The sequence below is a fragment of the Semicossyphus pulcher genome, unplaced genomic scaffold (genome assembly GCF_022749685.1).
Source record: "Semicossyphus pulcher isolate SPU_LCO1_2020_fin unplaced genomic scaffold, fSemPul1.0.p SCAF_7, whole genome shotgun sequence".
NCBI lineage: Eukaryota > Metazoa > Chordata > Actinopteri > Labriformes > Labridae > Semicossyphus > Semicossyphus pulcher.
Window position 1 is genome coordinate 18,135,429 of NW_027211748.1, and position 21,276 is coordinate 18,156,704.

Consider the following 21,276-nt stretch of genomic DNA (forward strand, 5'->3'; position numbering starts at 1 on the left):
TCATCTGGACAATGTCCACTGTTTTACCTCCAACTCCCACGTGTGCCATCATAAAATAACAGACTGTGTAATTATAATCAATTGTTATGTATCTATTGGAAATTGATTAATAACTATTGGATTTAAATTATACCTTTAAAATTTAAGTCGGTTTAGCTCAGTCAGTAGAGCAAGCGCCACATGTTGCATCCGTCGTGGGTTCGACTCCGACTCGCGGCCCTTCGGTGCATGTCTGTCCCTACTCTCTCTTCCTCATGTTTCCTGTTCGTCTTCAGCTACCCTATCAATAAAAGCAAAAAGGACAAAAAATAATCTTCTAAAATAAATTAAAAGTTTTATTTGGAATATGCTAAAAGGGTCGAGGTAAGGTGGGATGAGAGGGGGTCGAGTCAGCTGGAGCCGTCAGGAACCCGGGGGTCGGGACTCAGAGTAGGGGCATGTCTTAATTAAGAAACAAATACATGGTAATCAAAACAAGACCACGCCATTGTTACGGTATAAAAGTTGTTTATTTGGAAAATGCTAAAGAGTCAAGCTTGAGGGGAATGAGAGGGGTCGCAGTAAGGTGGTATTAAAGGGGGATGAGGTAAGGTGGGATGAGAGGGGGTTGAAGTAGTGCATGATGAAAAACGGGTCGTATGGGGTCGAGTCAGCTGGAGCCGTCGGGAACCCCGGGGGTCGAGACTCAGGCTGAGGGCATGTATCGACGTGCTTTCTGATTCAGCATCCCCCGGTGGTTCCTGTGTTGAGGTAGGAGAGAGGGGAGGAATGGGGTTTGAGGGGAGGTGTTTGGGAACTGAGACAAACAGGAGAGACGGGGTTAGGCTGGCTTATATGTGTACACACAGGTAATCGCATTAGGGAGGCACGAGTGATGGAGTTAGTGAGGGAGGCGTAAATACTTAATTTAATTTGTCCCCTGCTGAAATATTTACACTTTACATTTTGTGATTGCGTTAATACGAAGAAACCCTTTCTTATATTTAAAGGTCTGTAAGGTGTGTCCAGCAGGAGGAGCTCTGATTGGTCAGATTCCTATTGACACTTAATAGGCCAATCAGAACTCCTGCTCCTGCTCTGAGGGCTGGATATTGTTTTATTTTGTGGTGGCACACTGCCTACTTTTCTTTTAGATTAATTAATAACTAAAAATATGAACTGTGATTATACACTATATCTATATTGTGCTTTCCCTGGTGCACTTAAGGCTCCATATAAGTCACCTTTCACATGTGCAGAGAGTTACAAGTGGTTATACCTGCATTAAAAAGTCCTTTCTCATTGCAACGATTGCAAGAAATGTAACATTTGATACCCAGGTGGGTTGTGGACAAATTTGATATAAAAAGGATCTTACTTTTCAGAAAGCGGCTCATGAACAAGACTCCAAGTTTTCCTCTTGTTCACTTTTAAACAGGTTGGACAACAAATCTAAAGAGAGTAAAGCTCACAGATAACTGAATTAAGAGTATGACTCATTCATAAGGTCAGGCTGAGCCTGCGCAGGAGAAAGAACGATAGCCTATAATTCTTTCCTCCTTACTTGTTTCCTTTCTTCTTCTGTGTCTAACTTATTTTCTCTCTCCCTCCATAGGAAAGCACAACACCACCAGACCCAGGTCAGTATAGCTTGACCACTTGGCCACTTCTCTGAACCTGCTAAGGGCTTTACGTGGTCCCTCTTAAGCTGCTTTCATCTTAGTTCTGTAACAAAACAGAAACACAGACAGGATGAAAAGGAGACTGTTAGTCAGAGGCCAGAGTGAACCTGCAGGAGATAGATGCTGGTTTAAAGCAAACCTTCAGATGTTATCGTACCCGCCTCACATTTTTTTCATCAAATATTACTCAGCTCTGTCTTTTTTTTCTCTTTAAATACCCTGAAGATATTTTCTTAGAAATGCACTGACAGGAATCTCTCCTGCTCACACGCAGGCTTCAAAGGAGGAAATGAGCAACAAAAGTTTCGTCTTTACAAATAAATTTGAGTAAGAATAACCAATGAATAATAGGATGCAGAAGGAATCCTTAACCAGAGCACAAAAAAAGTCCTTTTCTCACCGCATGCTGTGAAGTCTAGACCCAAGAGATGAATTGGAGTGGGTGGAATCATTATGAGGACCGCGGCGGGAGAAATGCTGGCAGAAAAGCACTTCCAGCAGTCTATATGCCGCGGCTTCAACCGCTGAGCTTTTGCCTTTGTGATAAATCAATTTCCATAAAGGCTTTATGAGAAAGACATCCATGCTTATTGTTCTTATTAAAAACATGAACGTGCCATATTCCATTCATCCGAGGTCACCGTCAGCTAATAGTTTCCCCCGGGCTGCTCGTGGCTGGAGGGGGGAGACGTGTCTGAGGGGGGCTAGATGTGTGAGTCTTGGGAGAGTAAGTGGCTGTGTCTTTTAAGTTGGCAGCGGTGTTTAGTCTTAGCCTTAGCCACACGCTCGTGGCTGTATTTGTCTGGCACGCTGAGGAAAGATTGGAGCTGCTACGTACAGGAGTCGGAGAGATGAATTTCCTGCGGGAGTCAATTGCTGCTTTTTAGGATGGAGCCATTCTGCTGGGTTAGGCCGCAATAATAAAGAGTGTCAGCGTGTCCTTGTTTATGGGAGCGTAAGGGATCAACTGTGCTACAACCTAGAGACAATAACAGTGAGGGAGTTTGCTCTATGTGGACGATTGTTGCAAACAATTAACATAATTATTGATAATTACCTCTCTATTGAAATCTAGTCATGCAGATGTTTGTTTCTACTGTGAGCCCAATGTGATGTCAGAGCATTGAAAAAATGTGAGCGATGCTTGCAAGTTCAGGCAGGCAACTCGAGCTGCACTGATTTCATCTTGACATGCGTCAAAGCCGCAAGATTTCCAGTCCTCCCTCTGCTCTGTCATTGCCACCGCTAACCTTGCACTAGTACTGCGCTCATACTCTCAGCCCCCCCACCACTACGTCAGCATCCACCTGCAGGCTCCGGCTAGAGGGTTTATGATATTGTCTCATCTGCATGTATAATAAATCTGCAAGGAGTGATGAGGTCGGACCCTACACGCCGAACACAAGCTATGTTCTGCTGTTGCAATAAACGTTTCAAAGCATGACAACGTGAGTTGTCTGACTGAAATGCATTTACAGAGGCAGACAAAAATCTCATCATTGGTTTAACCTTTGACCTCTCTGCAGTGATGTATAGCTACAGGTTGTCAGTGCATTGTGACCTTGCTGTTGGCTGTGGTTACAGGTGACAGGGCAAACTCCTGACTACACCCATCAGTCATTCTGGATGTGGTGCAAAGTTCAGCAGAGAGGGCATTAAAACACTGCTTATAACTCAAAGATAATCAGATGGAAATAGTAGAAAATGTGTCCAATTGTAACTTTATGTATTGTTGGCTAACAATTTGCTGCTTCAAGAATAAAAGGCCCAATAGACATAAAATCAGTAGGAAACCATTTTTGGTTCTGCTTATACTATAAAGGGGAATCTACTCAGGCAACGTATATGAAGCATATTTTTGACACGTGTGTCGGGACAGAACTGCTCCAATGTTATTCAATGCAGCGATCTCCACCAGCCGTGTATGCTGCTCAAGAGGCGGACGTAATACGCGAGTAATTTTCTGCTGCTCCGTTGGTTTTACGCGTCAAGTCTATTTTTCCTGCTGCTGTGCGTCAGTGAAGCGCAGAAAGCCGTGTAAATAAATGCCCACAACCAAGGAATCCATGTTAAACGATGTGATCGCTTCATTTTGGCCAACTTCGATTTCAGTTTCCGATTGAAGTTATTGATAGGCTAGATGAGCAGGCAAGATTCATTTGAAAGAGCAATGAATAATTCATTCTCATTTGACTTCTACATCCTACATAAATGAAGAAATAAGTCTACAAGTCAGTTGCAAAGTTGTCTTCTTGTACCGTTTCCGGCAGACTGCGCACTTTTTGGCCTCACTGCCCCCCCTATTTATGGCCAGGAATCATAATTACTACTGGCTAACTTTGAGACTCATCTTTGCTGTGGTCGCAAGGTGTAGATTTAAAAATAGATGCTGCTGTGACACTTATGTGTCGCGCGCGTTCATCTAATGCTACAGTGTCGGTGTAGATTCCCAGTAAGGCTGAGTATAGTTTAAACAATTACAATACCAGTGCCCTGTTACCAATACCAATAGAACACTTAATTTGAAAGCTTTTATTTGCCATACTTTCCAATGTTTTGGTGGCATCTTGCCAGATCTAACTACCTCACCACAGGCTGTACGAGCTGTAGTTGTCGTAGTAGTTGGCCATTCACCTTACATTAAATCGAGATTGGCTGTGAGGAAAAACGAACAAATTGTACTTTTTTAAAATTGTTATTGGTACAAAAAGGATGCATGTCGGTGCTGTTTGACTTTCGAAGTGTTATTTCAGTCTATACCTTAGTTGCATTAAAAACCAATACCCAGCCTTTGCTTTTAACTCCACCTACACTGCACTCGGGTAAAAATATGTATTTTTTCATTAAATGTTTAACATGAACGTTTAGAATACTTCAAATATCTGAGCTTTCCATTTTAGCCATAATCTGAGCAACATAACACGTTGTGATTTAAATGTCCTCTTACTTTACTTTTAAAAGGCCTCTCTGTCAAACATTTTTTATCTGTTACCCAGAAGAACCAAGAAATTAGCGGGATACACTGTTGTATATTCATCTGTACATGACTCCCAGATAAATGCCTCAAAAATGTGAGTAAATCCATTTATGTTCCCTGTCTGCCAGGTTTACCCAGGATGGTTGTGATCAGAGACTACGATGGCGTCCCCTGTCCCCACTGCGGGCCCCCACTAAGCATTCATGCGGGGGATGTCATTGAACTGATGTTTGCCGACCTGCACAGCTCCTGGTGGCAGGTGCGTGTCACTCAGCTCATCCTCGTTTCATCTCGACATCTGTGACTCTATGAAAAAAATAACATGTTACGGCTCACCGGGTTGGCTCGGCGCACGCAATGCCTTTGCAGTGTCATCGGTTTGAATCCCCGCTGCATGTCATCTCCGCTCTCTGTCCCACTATATGACAAAGAAAAAAGCTTTTAGAAATATGTGAATGGGGTGACATCAATAGTTAATTTATTGCCCATTATTTTTTCTAAATCACAAAAGGATATTACGGTTCTTTATCACATTCTGTGTCCTGTCAGGTGAGCCCATAAATATGACATAATGATGAGGTCAGTGTTAATTTGAAATATCCGACAAAGATCTGTATGAACTCCACAGAACCCCAGATACATTAAAAACGAGGTATCTGTCTGTTCTTTCACTCCTGAGATTGAATCACGGCCCACATCAGATGATCTAACCAACTAGCGGCTTCAGGTGATTAATAGAGTGCCACAGTGAGACAATAAAACAGCAGATACTTCAGCCCCTGGAGGATGTTTTAATGGTTTGTGCACAACCTCATGTACAGGCACATTTAGCAACCATCTCATGAGGTCGGCAAACGGTTGACAGAGTTTGACCTTATCTATTTTTGAAAGGATAGCGATTTATCTGGGGGTCTTCCGGCAGCCTCCCCTCGCTGTTTCTCACTCTGCTTTACGGCGGCATTAAAGCCTCATCCTGCTTCTGGTGCCGCTCCAATCAGACTGCAGTCTTTGCCAGCGGCACGGCTGGGAGTTGGCCGTGAGCCTGATTTCCTATGCTCTGTGTTTCTCTCTGTTGTGACAGAGCACAAGGTGGAGGGTGAGAGCATGAATGCCTGGAGATTTCTTGTAAGCCGAAAGAACGGCAAGCAGAATGTCATGCCACAGACCTGATGGCACTGCATTGTTTGCTACCATAGTAACCATGCATGCTGGGAGGGGATAATTAAATTAATTAAATGATAATACACATTAGTGTGTATTCCTGTCCTGTGCATAATGATACTGTAACAAGGCTGCCTAAACCTTTCCTGCTCAGGATCCAATTCTGTTTCAATACTGTTTGTGTGATGTGTTGTATCACTGCAAATAAGCACAGGTTTAAAAAAGGGAATTTCTGGGGTGCCTTATGACGGCAGAGAGCAGAAACTACAGAGGCAGTGAAGTCAAGAAAAAGGGAATGTGAGGGAAAATACCTGATCTACGAATAGAACGGCTCGGATTTTTCTGAAACAAATCTGTTTAAAAAAAAGTTAAAAAAAATAGCGTAACTCTATCTTTGAAGTGCATATTACATGGGTAAAATATATAATCACAGTCAGTAATATAAGATGCATATTCCTTGAATTGATCCAAGGGCACACTGTAAGGATTTTGCTACATAAAAATGCCTTTAAATGTCTTTAAAATAGTCAATGAGCAAAGACCTTTGTAGGTTGTAACAGAGATTCTGCAGAAGAATGAAGGCATATTGATGTTTCAAATACAGTCTGAATGGTAAAAATACATTCAGCCACTGTGGAGATATCAATGTTTAAAGTGAAGAAAACTGCGAATCTAATGGATTAGATATCAAGAAATATTGCTCAGGCTATGAGCTGTAGGTGGGCGATTTCATTATACTGATTCAGGTGAACATACATTGAACATATGACCTGGGAGAAAAAAAAACATTACTGAGAACATATAACCTTTGTAAAGTGTCTTTAATGTATCGTATTAAGAGGTCCTCAAGCTGGGGAAAAGAGCCTTGGAATTGTTAAGCTAGGTAGGTTATCTTTTAGCTCGACTACGCTAGCTTTGTTTTCTCTGCCTGATTATTGGATTTAACTTCAGCCTTTTCAGGTTATGTTAATAGAAAACTGAACAGAAGATGTTTGATCATCAAAACTGATAGTTTAAATAACCAGAAAGCAGCAAGGAAAACAGTAAGTACAAAAATATACATTTAGCTTTAGTGGCTAACCATGGCTAATGCACCTGCAAACTTTCCCTTTGCTGGAGCTGTTTAATGGGCTTTTAGTCTTTGAATTAGTCTAGTTAATCGCGTTTTGCGTGATATTTGGAATTTTTCTACCTCAAATCTTACCTGCAGCTTTAGATAAAACTATTAATTTCTTTCAATATATTTTAATATGGGATAAGAGACACTGAAGCAGTTGGTTCCGATTTAAACTGTTGAGTACTTGCCTTGTAGGGAAGTAAAGGGATTATATTTCATATCACAGGTGCAAGGCTTTTAGACAATGTTATGATCTTGACTCCAAACCACAAGACATGTTATCAATCATAATCAGGATGTTTTCTCTTTGAAGAAATATTATTTTTAGTTTAACCTTTTCAAAAGTTAACATTAATGTGTAAATTCAGACATGTAATGCATATTAACAGTCGGGCAGTTAGGACCTGTGTCCACTAGCAGCGCTCAGCAGCTAAGCACAAAAACGCCCTCAGTTTCAGCTGTTCAGCACTATCAATTGAAAAATTGTTTAACTTTTGGAACAACGCCGAGCTCGTCACTGTCAATTCTCCCTCACCGATCAATCAAAATCACGAAGGGGCGGGACTTCCAATATCAACTTTGTCAACAACAATAGTGGAGGAAAAGCTCATCCTTTTGTTTTTTTCTAGGGTACGATTTCCAGGTCTAAAGCTGCTGCTAATGGGACATGATTCCTTCCAATTGTTTTTATGTTTATATATTATATAATTTTCTTGCATAAAAGCAAAGATTAAGCATACAGACTTAACGGTCACTACCAATGGAAGCGGGAGTGCAGCCAGAAAACATCCGTAACCTAGCAACAGTAAGCACCGGTGAGAAGCGCCCTGAAATTTAGGGTGCGGAAGAAAAGAAAAATGCTGTTAGTGGACACAGGCCCTAATGACTTCTTACGTGTAGGATGCAGTAGTGCATCTGTATAGTTTTGACTACTTTAACTATCTTAAAGTATGTCTTAAACTATTATATAATGCATTCAACATTAGACAAAAGGACTGCAGATGAAAATCAGCCTCTCAGCTAACTTGGGATGCACTGACATTTTTTTGATGTTGATTAATTTAAAATTCACCTTAAAAAAAGAAATTACAACTGAATATTTATGTAATTAACAGTGAAAGTTTCAAAAATGAAAAATAAGGCTTTGCAGATGTTTTCAACAAGTTTCTCGGGTCTTACAGTTACACACAATGGGTTTGGTGAGAAACACTGAATCTAAACAAAACCCTGTTTGTTTACAATGAAATCTCCACAGGGTACCTTTAATCTTCAGTGTCCCCAGTGGCGCCAGAGGATGGAATTACAGAACATTGAGAATTCATATCCCCCGTTACCCGGGAGGCAATTATCCCCCATCCCAGTGGCAGAACAATACAATCAATCACTGTAATTTCATTTGATCCTTTGGCTGCTGCCTGTTTATGCCAACAGAGTAATAAGTTTAATCTTTATCATACGCTTATCGGAGGCATAACAAATAGAGAGGGGCTCTCAAAAAACCTTTGATGAAATGTTATTACACAGAATGAATCATAGAGATGGGTAAAGATTCGCTTTCCAATCTAGTTACTGCCGGGGCTTGCACGGTCCCAAAAAGCATTTGATACTCTAATAAAGAGGAGTGAGGAGGAAAGCATAAACAGGGCAGGAAGCTGAATGAGGAACACCACATGCGCTCAGCACTCACTGTCTGATCACATCGACTCAATGGACTTCAAATTGACCTTAAACTCAGCACTGGAAACTCAAATTATCTTGAGCTTAATGCTGATATAGGTGCTTTTTACTGTCCAAGAGAAAGTGTACATGTTAGAGAATTAAGGTAATAAAATAAACTGAAGGAGTCTTTATGAAAATGGAGTAGGTAATTTGTTTAAATAAATAGGTTCATTTAGCTCATGAAAAAAGTGTGTCTACATTGTGTTTGTTGAAAGAATTGAGGCTTGTGTTTCCTTGAGGCGGGATAGCTTAAATGCAATTGTTAGTCTGTAGTACAAGCCAGAGAGCTCACGCTGTTTGGATATTCAAAGACCAGAGTAAGATCCATTATTTAGTGTTAAACGAGGCTCTTGTTTTGATGCAGTACAAATCTAACTGCCGGCAGAGTTTGAACCGTAATTAACTTGGGCTGCAAATTAGATGCACTGCTTGTTGTGTGCTAATTGCTGAGGATTTATTGAAGTGAGTGTGGGAGGGGAAGAGAAGAAGAGAGAGAGAGAGAGAAAAAGAGAGAGAGGGGGGGGGGGGGGGTGTTGTTGCTCCCAGACAAATATAATGCGATTAACACCCAGTTGCCATTGCAGGGTAAAATTCTGGCAACAAGCAAGACTGGCTTCTTTCCAAGTGATGCTGTGAGGCCTTGCCCATGTGTAAGTGTGCATATTTTTCAGAATCAATAAGACACATTTAGTGTGATAACAATGCATTCATTGGATAATGGCTGCTATTGATGTCTTAGCAAAGGAATGTAGTGCTTTTCAATTGAACTTTTTCGCTGCAGAAGACTGATTTTAGCCATTAGATGTGGCTTAAATATCACATTACGGCAAATGACCTCCACCTCTCTGTATCGACTCCATTAAAGCTCAAAATAACCACATTTCTTTTCCACTCCAGGTTCCAAAACCTGTCGATTACTCGGCCCAGCTCTGGTAAGCAATGAAAACAAATGACTGCAGATTGCTAACAATAACCACAAGTCATTCTTACTCTATTTTATTGATTGTATTGACCATTCTCATCCTCATGTTCAGAATGATTGATTGCAGTGTAAGTGCAGTAGTTGTTCACGGGTGGTTCAGGTTTGCAGGGCCGCTGGAGAGATACCAGGCTGAGGTGGAGCTGCTGGACCGAGGAAACAGCACATATCTGGTTCGACACAGGAGTAAAGAGTGCACTGAGTACGCCATCAGTATAAAGTAAGTGATACTACGGCTGCTTTTCCATACTAAAACTCTTTTGATCTTCAATCACAGAAGTTAAGCTAAAGTGCTGGAATAAAATGCAGTCAGCAGCTGTCTTGTGGGAAAATCTACTTACTGTGAGAGGCACACATCCATGTCATAGCTCCTTACTGTCCAATAATGGTGCACTATCAATAAACTACAGAGGCCCTGGAGGTCAAAACAGAAGGACATTTCAGAAAACTCAATTACTTTTTACACAACACAACAACATTTTACAAAAGAAAATAACATTTCCCAATAAATTACAACATTTTTAGTTTTTTTAAGATGATTATTTTGGCCTTTTTGCCTTTTTTTGATAGGATAGTGAAGAGTGTCAGAACATATAGGTCATACAGAGTGGGGACCACATGCATCGAAGGGGTGCAAATTGAAGTCAAACCCACAATGAATGCAATGAGGACTTTGCCTCTGTATCTCTCTCAGTGTACAAAATTAAAGCCAAAATATCCCCCCTGACGGGCGCTGCCATCTTGGGATGATGACGTCATTTGGAGCCAGAGCTGCACAGTAGGGATTGGCAGGTGGAGCCGCTGTAGCTACTTCCGCTAACCAAAACACTCACTTAAATTACCGTAAAAAACCCAGCAAAGATCCTGTAGGTCGGCGTATTTAACAGCAGAACAGCTTCTTGTGTTGGTCTGAAGAGGACGTTCGCGGATATGGAAACTTGAATGACTGTAGTGATTGTTTTAGTTACGTCTCCTCTCACCGTTCCTCCTCCACTCTGCTAATCTGGAACAGATCGGCTGCAGGAGCCGTATTTGTCAACAGAGCTGTCAATCATCCTTTTTAGAGCATCAAATAAGTAATTAGAACTAAACTTGTCAGAAAAATGAACTCTTGGAAGTAAATCAGCATGATAAGAACTAACTATAATAACAGAAACCATGTTTGAGAAACATGTATTTGGCGTGTATTTAGATTTTATAGTTTGACTCATGTCCCATCTGTTAACATGGAGGAGGCAGGCTTTATGACCTATACTGCAGCCAGTCAGCAGGGGGCGATAGAGATCTTTTGGCTTCACTTTTAGGGAGCTGTCATGTCGTCCATCTTTTTATATTGTCTATGGGCTAAAGCAGCGCTCCATCACAATGACATTTAAGAAAAAACATTTCACCAAGACGTATGAAACTTTGTCATCGTAGGTGAACAACAAAATTATGTTTGGTGGCTCTCTCAGACCAACAGCATCACACAGACTGAATAAGAACATTAAGTGAAAGCTACATAAAAACATAAGGGGTAAAAGCAATTACAAGATGAAGAAGTGACAGACAACAATAAGCATAAATGATGAACAACATTTCAGTTTACTGCAAATATAGGAATGGCTTTAGTTTTAGAACCAAAAGGATTGATCCACTTCTTATATACATGCATTGAACCCATTGTTCAAAACAACCCACATTTGTTCTGTCTGTAGCCTCGCTGCTTCTCCTCTCACTATACTGTATATGACAAGTGGTCATTTCATAACCAGCATAACCTCGCTGCATACAGTTAATATTCGAAACTACTTAGTACAGAAGAAATAGTCCCTTTTGAAAACTGTTTACAGTGAAGTCCATTTTTTGAAGAGATGTTTCTGCTATTTCTCAAGTGTTATTTTTCAACGGCCTGAGCACTGAACGTGAAATAATTCTGCCTCGATTACATTAAGGTGCATGAAGAAAATAGAAGTATTGTTTAATCTGGGCACAGGAGAGAAAAGCTTCTGCATGCTAGAGGTAGTCTTTTTAATAATGACCCGCCCTCAAGCCTAAAGCTGCAGGTAGTTTGTTTCCTCTGATTATGAGATAGGATGATCTATTTTACCATCTATCTATTGTCTGTCTTCTCCATGCAGACACTTGTTCAAGGAGAGGCCCGATGGCTTTGCATCATACTATTTGCAGCTCTGTCAGTCTCAGAAATGTATTTCAGAAGAGAGCTAGCACCGCACTTGAATCGCAGATAAAACATTCATTCCTTTAGGCCTCGATATATGGCTGCTTTATCTGCGAGCTGAGTGCCGCTTTTGAAATACAACACTGTCCATTTCACTTGTGAATATCTCTCCGGCTACATCAAAGCTTGTTCAGTCTTTAAAAAAAAAAACAAAGGAATATCGAGTCCTCCCGACCTGGGATGGCGGCTCTGAGAGATAACACCGATTGAGGGTGCACTCTGAAATAGTGTTTGGATGTTAGGACTGTTTAGTAAGTGACACACCATTCCAGCCCATTTGGTTTTTGTGGACTCATACCGTCCTGTATTCAAAGCTTTGATGTAAGGGGCCGGTTTGTGAACACTCCAATCCTAATTGCCTGTCTCGCTGCTTAAGATCATTATCAGGATGGCCGTTTGAGATAATGGAGCTTTATACAGAGAGCTGCTACTAATCAGCTGGAACTGTCTAATGTCAAACACTGCGAGTCGTCCGTTTGCGTGTGTGCCGAATGTTTTGTGTGCATTCTTGGGAAGATAAAAAAACGCTCATCCTTCGCCAAACAGGGCTCATCTATCTCCATGTGTTATGCACCATATACCTCAACACGCATCAATAATGTATAACTCACCATATATTCATAATGTATCAGTGAATTTGCAACAGGACCATAGCCTCCTCATCCGTTACACACTGAGATTTACAATGCGGGTCCATCTCCAGTGTAACTAGCACATCATGCTATTTACTGAGCTGTGCCTGCAGTCGGCTTGACAGGACATCCCCACATGTACTGAATTATGTTTATATTTCAAGGTTGGCCCCCATTATTTATCAACAAAGCAAAGTGCTTAAGCTGAACTATGATTCTCACATGATATGTTTATTTAATCACTTGGTTATTAAATCAAGCCTGCTGTGTATATTCTCATGCACCGTACAATGTGCATTAATGTCAGTTGTCATACCATTTATTATTGTATAATATGTGAGCATACCAGGTGGTGTCCTCTAGGAAACGTATTAAAAAAATGAACGTAAAAACGATGCTGGAGAGAGGGATGTCTGGGCTAACTTGCTTAATTCAAGAAGCATCAAGACGTTAATAGTTTTACAAATACAGCTGTGTGAAATTCTTATGCTGTGACACTCCAATTAAAAGGGTTAGAATTAGATATAACGGACATATAAATATGATGAAATAAAATATATGAACAATAAAAGGATGCAGTAATAAAACAAAATAAAAATAAGGATATTTGAGAAATATGTACATTTTTGTAAATAAATACAACGTAGGCAAAATATACGGCAGAGGTGGAAATATACATTCACTGGTTGATATTGCACATTCACAAATGAGTATTGCACAAAAGGGGATTAATTGCACTTGCGTGTGTTGAGGTTTTATTTATGTAAAAGTGAGTGGCTGATTAGAACAAAGTGTGGAAAAAAACTTAAGATTGCTATTTTCCGCTATTGTGCAGATTTAGGGTCAAAACTGCGTTTTTTGTATTTACCTTTCTTGTGTCCAAATTCCAGATGACATACTAGTTGTAACATGGAAGTGAATATACAATGCATTCAGGGTGCATACACAGACCACAAGGAGCTGCTTACATTCAAGAAAATAGCCCATTTTTTCCAAATCAGACATTTTGAAATGTCATAGGTGTAATTAATAATATTTATAAGGGCTGCACTGCGTGAACTACTTTCAGAGCCCTGATATTGTGCTCTTCTCTGGCAGGCTTGCTGACACCTGTGATTTTCCTGCTATTAGTCATAATGTTTGCTGTGAAAATGGCCTGTTATACGCTGTAGTAAGGCCTGTTATGCGCTGTAGTAAGGCCTGTTATACGCCTTATTAAGGCCTGTTTTGCGCTGTCGTAAGGCCTGTTATGTGCCGTAGTAAAGCCTGTTATGCGCCGTAGTAAGGTCCTGTTATGCGCCGTAGTAAAGCCTGTTATGCGCCGTAGTAAGGCCTGTTATACTCTGTAGTAAAGCCTGTTATGCGCTGTAGTAAGGCCTGTTATGCGCTGTAGTAAGGCCTGTTATACTCTGTAGTAAAGCCTGTTATGCGCTGTAGTAAGGCCTGTTATACTCTGTAGTAAAGCCTGTTATACTCTGTAGTAAAGCCTGTTATGCGCTGTAGTAAGGCCTGTTATACTCTGTAGTAAAGCCTGTTATACTCTGTAGTAAGGCCTGTTATACTCTGTAGTAAAGCCTGTTATACTCTGTAGTAAAGCCTGTTATGCGCTGTAGTAAGGCCTGTTATACTCTGTAGTAAAGCCTGTTATACTCTGTAGTAAGGCCTGTTATGCGCTGTAGTAAGGCCTGTTTTACGCTGTAGGGGTTGCTTCAGAGATATAACAAAAACAACTTTGTTTTGTTTCCTTCAGTTGGGGAACATTTTGTATCATTTCCTGTTACTATAAAATGGTACTACTTCAGTAGATTAGTAGATATCACACACTATAGAACAAGTACAGTACAGTATTTTATTAAAATGCTTTTTATGTTGCTGTTTATGTGGGGCTTTTTTTGGAGAGGATTCTTCAAAATCCTTTTAAAGTTTTGACTTAAACTGTGTCATTTAAAATTGAATATCTTTTGAAATACAAGACAACATATCATCCAGGTTTAATTGGTTCAGGTAGTGTTTCAAAGTAAGTATAGCATACTCTTCGATTTGTTTACCTGAATAAGACTTAATTAACAACAGAGGGGTTGGTTAGCCAAAGATAGTGGATGTGTCATTATATGATTAAACATGAAAAGTGGAAGTAAAAACACCTCTGTTACACACAATATTTATTTTTCTGACCATTTGTCTGGCTTTTCTGGAAGTGTTTAGCTCTTAATACCAATACAAATATCTCAAATAGAACAATCTAAGAAGGAAAACCCCTGTTTGGGATGACTGCTTACAACCCATGTCCACTTTTATTACATTACCTGTGATGATAGCTTATTTAAATGGTTGAAAATATGGGAAACCAGTTGTAAACAGCTGTACCTGGTCTTACAGGGTAAAAGTGGCCTATTTTCTCTCATCATCTGCTGTGACTGCATTGAATTGGATTTCCCCTGCATGGTAACCCACAGTCAGCTCAGACAGACCTGCGTGATGGTTCACCATAGAGACTGGATTTAATATGGAAGCATGTGTAGTTGATTTGCAACCCCTGTCTCATTCATCCTGCACAGGTTCAACGAAAAAGTCAAGCATATTAAGATTCTGACCAAGGACGGCTGCTTTTACATCGCTGAGAGCCGGCTGTTCAAGACTGTGCTGGTAAGGGCTTTAACTCTGCGCCCCGTGACCTACTGTCGCATTAATGAGTATATTCATTTTGACATCACATTACTTTTGCAGAACTCTCCTGAGACGAACCCCTGCATGCAAGTTGACTTTTTTGTACAGTTCAGTCATTAAAATGTGTTTTATTTCTCCATTTGAGCTCAACCTCACAAAGCCACAACAGTTGTAAGCAGCTTCCTGTATGGCAGTAGCTAATATTAGCTTGTTTCAAGTGCATACACAGGAAATAGGCAGATTTTATGGTTCCTCAGTTGCAGCAGTTGTTTCATTGTCAAAATCAGACAAGCTGCGCCATCTAAACCAACCTTCCCACATGCCCTTGCTTTTATTTCCACATATTTTTGTTGACAATATCATCTAGATTCACCTTGGTTTGTCATTGTAACGTGCATTTTCTGTTTTCTTTGTGCTTGTTTTCCACAGGACTTGGTTGAGTACTACCAGCAGCACTCTCTGAAGGAGGGTTTCAGCAGTCTTGACACCACTCTGCAGATCCCCTATAGGGAACTTTCCAATGGAAACGTGCCCAGGGCCATTACCAGGGCTGGCAGCGGTGAGTCTGCTTCACAAACATCCAGGTTCTCCCAGCTGAGACCTGAGATCTCACTGACAGGTGGAAGAGCTACCAGGTCAGATCAGATTCTGGTCCAGTTAGAGTTTAAAGTATTTCTGAGCATATGTTTTTGACCTGTTTGGAGCACCTGAGGGGTTGGGCTTTTGCTACAACAGTCCAGTTCAGATAAAGAAAGGTGAGCAGGTTTCCCCTTTGAAGGCGCTGGCCTGCTTGTAAAGCCTTTTTATGTTCCTGTGTCCTCAAATAGAAAAGGTAGAGCAAACTAAGGGCAGAAACAGTCTGCTGAAATCAGAATCTCACATGCTATATTTTGATATTACAGCATCTAAGCTCTGTAGAAAGTAGTCCCAGCTTACATTACAAAATCATGCTGATTGGCTTTTATACACCCGAGTTAAAACTGTGTCTAGACACTCGAGGCTCTCCTATCTTTGACGTGTGAGACACACTAGAAATATTTAGCACAGCATAATAAGCTAGCAAGACTCCCTGCTTAGCAGCACAGGGGGGAAGACAGCAGCGGTTTTCCTTGAAGCCAGGCCTCTTAAGTTTTTGTGTGCTTGATGCTCTTATGTCATTTTTGAAATGACAACATTTTTTGCACATGTTTAATGTCATTTAGATTGTCCACAAGACCCTACTACAACCTTGGGATATAAAGTGTATGTTTTCACTAACTAGCAAATTGTGCTTACTGCAGTTTAGTTTTCAATGTCAAACATTTAAAAGAACTGAACGTTTTCCTTTTTTTCCTCAAATGAATCAAAAGATGTTGAAGATGTAAAATAAGTTTTATTTCAACATTCAACTTCAAAACAACCAAACAGCATATTTCTGGAGCTGCACTGGAGATTAAAATCAAATCACACATTCAACATTAGCTGATGGAGTTTGTCCAGTTGTGATGGAATTTTAGATATTACAAAATACGGATAAATACATTGAGCATGTACAATATAAATAATTTCGTATAAAGGGGCTTTTGTTTAATGTGTGCCTGAATAGAAAACTCTAAAAATACTTTAAAGCTCCTGTGAGTTTTTCGCTGGTTATGAAACAGACTGAAGTAAATTACTCTATATGACCTACAAAAGCAAACCAGACCATCAGCAACAAGATTGATTATTTCTATTTAGTTATTTTTAATGCCTGAAACTGCTGGTGGGGGTTAGGTGTCAGACGAAGCAATTAAGTGCATGCTGCCTTTGTTTACATTTTCCAGGGCAAACATTTAAAGTGAGATACATATGACTGTTAAAGAAAGCAGGAGGAGATTTGTTGTTAAAAACACCACTTAAGCTATCTCTGACAAAATCAGCAGAGATAAGAGGTACGGCTTTGTCCACAGGGGGCGCCAAAATCAACACAAACCGAAAGTTCCTCACAGGAGCTTTAAAGGCAAGACATTTTATAAAGACAAACATTTTATAAAAGTCACTTCAGTTAGGAACTTATTTGTCGTAAATCTCACTATTTATTGCAAAAATAGAAATACAGTAATGTTTGGCTCTGATTGCTTTGCCCTGAAGATGCTCCCTGGATAACTCATGTAGCATGCTAAGCTAATATCAGGGAGTGCAATACAGAAGCCCCCATGGGTATAGGAGAGTGGGACCAGAGCAAGACATTGAATGCTTTCACTCGCTCTTGAATCATGTTAAGGCTGTGTACTAGAAAGGTCGAGGCTGAGGTGGTTGAGCAGCAGCGGTCAATGTGGCGACATTATTGCAGCAGGGTCAGTGAGGACAGAATCATTTAAATGGGCCGCCTTTTAGTGAGAATGGGCTTTGATTGGCGTATGAGTCATTAGAAACTATGATTCAATCAGCAGGCTGTCGGCTGATTACAGCTGGGGTTCATAACATCCATGTCATACATGAACTAAGGCATGCTAAATTTAATTAAACAAGAAAAGAGACAAGTGATTTAACCAGTGCTCACCCTCAGTTTCAGTTATCTGGTAGATGATTTACATGTAGTGTAGCAGACCCATCCATCTGGGTCAAGCTGACATTAGATTTTATACGTAAATACTGCTCACTGAGTCAGAATGAAATATGCACCTTGTATTTTACTGCTAAATGCCCTCACTGTGTGGTGAAGAAGTAGGCTAATCTTTAGCTGTAAGAGGTAAAACAGCATCTTTGATTTCATCCTGCTGCATTAACCAGGCATGATGCATTGTTGTGCGTTAAGTCCTTCCCCTGCGTCATTACTGGCCCTCATAAACAGAAGCAGATGCTCGTTCATGCCCGTGCAGGAGAAATGGAAAGGAAGAAAACCTACAGAAGAAGGGGGAAAGAGAGAGAGATTTAAAGTAAATACAGCCGCAGGAAGAGGAGAGGCAGGTGTAGGAAGAGAAGAGAGGAAGACAATCATGGGGGACACAGTGAGAAATACATTGACATAACAAAGGGAGAGTAAAAGAGGAAAGGAAGAAGAAGTAGTAGAACATTGATACCACTTTTCTTGTCTACAAAGTAAATGTATAGAGATGTTTATGCTAACTTAGCTTAGCATTAAGACTGAAAAAGGGGGAAACAGCCAGCCTGGTTCTGCAGCTGAAGCTCTTAAAATATAAATCTGTGGTTTACAGGTTGGGATGTTTCAAACGATTACTCAGCAAGGTCTGGAGTCTCAGGATATTTAGTGCTTCCAGCCAAAAAAAAATAGTCCTGCATATAATTAAAGTCTTCTAGTCTTTATGCTAAGCTAAAGCTAGAAATCAATCTCCTGGCTCTAACCTCATATTTAGTGTTCACACTCAACCGGTCTTGGCAAGAAAACAAAATGATCCCAAAACTCTTTCGAAATGCAGTGCAGATTATCTTTACACCCTGCTGATAGCTTTCAGACATTCTGACTGCAATGTTTTCCATGTGCATTTGCACGCTGAATTAATAAGACATCCAAATACAGATGGCATGTTAATACTAGATGTAAATGGTTCAAAAGAGAGACGCAGGGTACAAAGGGAAGGTAGGAGGTAAGAGAGAGCGAGCTAAAGACAAAAGAGGAAGCAAGAGAGACAGTGAGTGAAAGAAATGAAAAGGAGCCTCGGCAGCTCACCAGGCTTGGCAGAGAGGTCCCAGTTAGGGCCCAATGCCCCAGGCAAGCACCAGGAGCCTGCTACTCCAAACGTCACACTCTGCACGCTGCTCAGCTCCGAGATGGCTTCACAATTTTCCTGACAGGACATGACATTTCACTTGGACTGGCAGCGGAGAAAACTGTGTGACAGCCGCCCGCTGACACACTCCTCGGGGAAACCCCTGGTCCAACTGAGGGACTGCGCTTGTTTTCCACAAAACTGGGGAAAAGTTTGCAAATATGATCTGATGTAAAAGAGCAGAAAGCAGCTGGAGGTAAACTGTCTTAACTTAAAGAGAGGTGTACGTGTAAACAACCGCAGCGACGTCGACAGCAGCCGAGGCAGGCAGAGGAACGCTTGAACAAAGTCAAAGTTAGCCCTTTGTGTCTGTTCGGATGTAATATTCTGCTACATCCTTGTCCCCCTGCCTCCTTTGACAGCCTCGGTCTCCCAGCGCATCAGGCTTCAAAGCAGCTCTGCAAGAGGTGTGTTTGTGCATCAGTGCCATTCACAGCGCTCCGTTCTATGAGAAAGCCTTGACAGACCCGCCGTTGCCTCAGTGCATTCTGGGATAGATTATTATTGCCTTAAGTCGTCCACCCCCATAGACAGACTTAGTGTGGGCACCGCGTTCTCTGTCTGGTAAACAGCCTCCATGGAAAGACAGATGTCATGCCAGAACAAAAAACACAAATGCAAAATGGTTTGAATCTCAAAACAGACATCTCATAGCAAAAGAAAACAGAGTGCAAGGCTGAGCAAACATTCACAAGATGCAGAACTGCTGAAAATCCATCAAAACTCTGGAGTAATTTGTTTGGAAAACCCAGACAGCATCTTTAAATAAGTCTGTCTGAGTGTTCTTTGTTTGTGCTTGTGTGTGAATGGTGCGGTATTAAAGCTGTCAGACAGATTACTTTGTCGTTAAATATCAGAATTATCAGGGTGTAATTCTGTTATAAAACAAGAAACCCAAATTCTTTCTAGCCTTCCAATGTAATGTAGAGTCGTATGTACATAATAGTAAGCATGTATCAAATATTACAAACTAGTATCAGTCATTAAGTTTCTGTAAACTTCGGTTTGGGGTTTGAATTGGGCGCTGTTATGCTCATTTATTAAAGCTCCCCTCTGTGGACAAAGTGGTACCTCTTTTCTTTTTGCTGATCTTGTCCTGTACATGTGTTAGATCACCCTGCTTTCTTTTAACATTCAAACGTATCCCTCGCTGTAAATCTTTACTGTGGAAAATATAGAAAAAAGACAGATTTGGCAGCGCAAAGTTATGCCTCTTCTGATACCTACTCCCCGGCAGTGGTTACAGGCATTCAAATAATTATAAAGATTTAATAGATTTTGTGTCAGAACCAGCTAAAAAGTCCTCACATGAGCTTTAAGAAAGGTCGGCTATTGATCTGTTAATACCAAGCATGAGTGTCGTCCATGGACCAAGTTTACGCGGTTGAGGTTGCTTACCGACGGCTGCCAGTGCTGAGTGTCGACTTACGTCAACTAACCGTCGTTGGATTGATTTTTGCTGGTGGGTGTCGGGCATCAGCAGGTGGAATAAAGCTCCATAATTATACAGCACTTGCTCACACTAAAGAGCAATCATTTAGCATTGCATAAACAGCTTTCCAAAGAAAAAGGTGCATCCCAGCTAATGTTGCATGTGCATGCTACCTGCTAACTATGACATGGAAAGCAAAGCATTTTGCAACTCAACATTCAGGGAACAGATTGCAGGGCTTCTTCCTCTGCTTCTGACTCAGACGACATACAGTTTTGGGCTGCGATACATTGATTGTCAGATGTGCCATTGTTGGGCAGATGAGCCAGGCAGGTGTCAATCAAAATGTGATCGACCACGCCAACACAGTCTGCAGAAATGGTCTGAACAGCAAAGTGAGCTGTTTTTTATGTAAGTTTTCTAACAGTTCTGAAAAATTATTGTAAACAGATTTAGTGGATGCTTATTAAGACTCATATATGCAATTTTATTACTTCAAGACAAATTTCTAGAGCCTTTATTCCTTCAGGATATTTAGTTTAAGCATGCTTAAATGTAGCAGTTTATAGTGTCAAATGGCAATGCTAGTTTCTCGTTCCACGTACAGTACATCTATGTTTTTATGTACAGTTTGTGCTTGTTATGCTGTGTATACCTCCTGCAGGTATTTGTGTACTTGTTTGTGTGCACTCTGGTCAGACAGTTGACACATATTGGCCTGCATTTACTTATCCCTGTGGGGGAGAGGAAGAAGCCATAAAACCATATTGTTGTGATGACAGGAGTAGGTTTTCACACTGTAAGGGTCTGCTGGCTCAGATGGGATTTCATATGGGAGCATCGGCTCTGTGGCATGGATTCCCAGCCGTTGCCTTGTCAGGGCGCCGTGCTGTGACCAGACGTATACTTACCCCCATGCTGCTGCTCTGGCTCACCTGGTCTCATACTCAAAAGGTTGTTT

At 40.9% G+C, this 21,276-nt stretch overlaps 1 protein-coding gene across 3 annotated transcripts in view; it reads left to right on the forward strand.

Moving 5' to 3' along the window:
* Window positions 1-21,276, forward strand: part of LOC138611301 (guanine nucleotide exchange factor VAV3-like) — a 56,969-nt gene that overhangs the window by 29,571 nt on the left and 6,122 nt on the right. For all 3 annotated transcript variants that reach the window (XM_069684323.1, XM_069684324.1, XM_069684325.1), the window contains exons 19-25: window positions 1,595-1,619; window positions 4,767-4,897; window positions 9,220-9,285; window positions 9,533-9,567; window positions 9,718-9,834; window positions 15,026-15,113; window positions 15,564-15,693. In XM_069684323.1, the coding sequence (XP_069540424.1) occupies window positions 1,595-1,619; window positions 4,767-4,897; window positions 9,220-9,285; window positions 9,533-9,567; window positions 9,718-9,834; window positions 15,026-15,113; window positions 15,564-15,693 (592 nt within the window). The remainder of the gene's footprint in view (window positions 1-1,594; window positions 1,620-4,766; window positions 4,898-9,219; window positions 9,286-9,532; window positions 9,568-9,717; window positions 9,835-15,025; window positions 15,114-15,563; window positions 15,694-21,276) is intronic.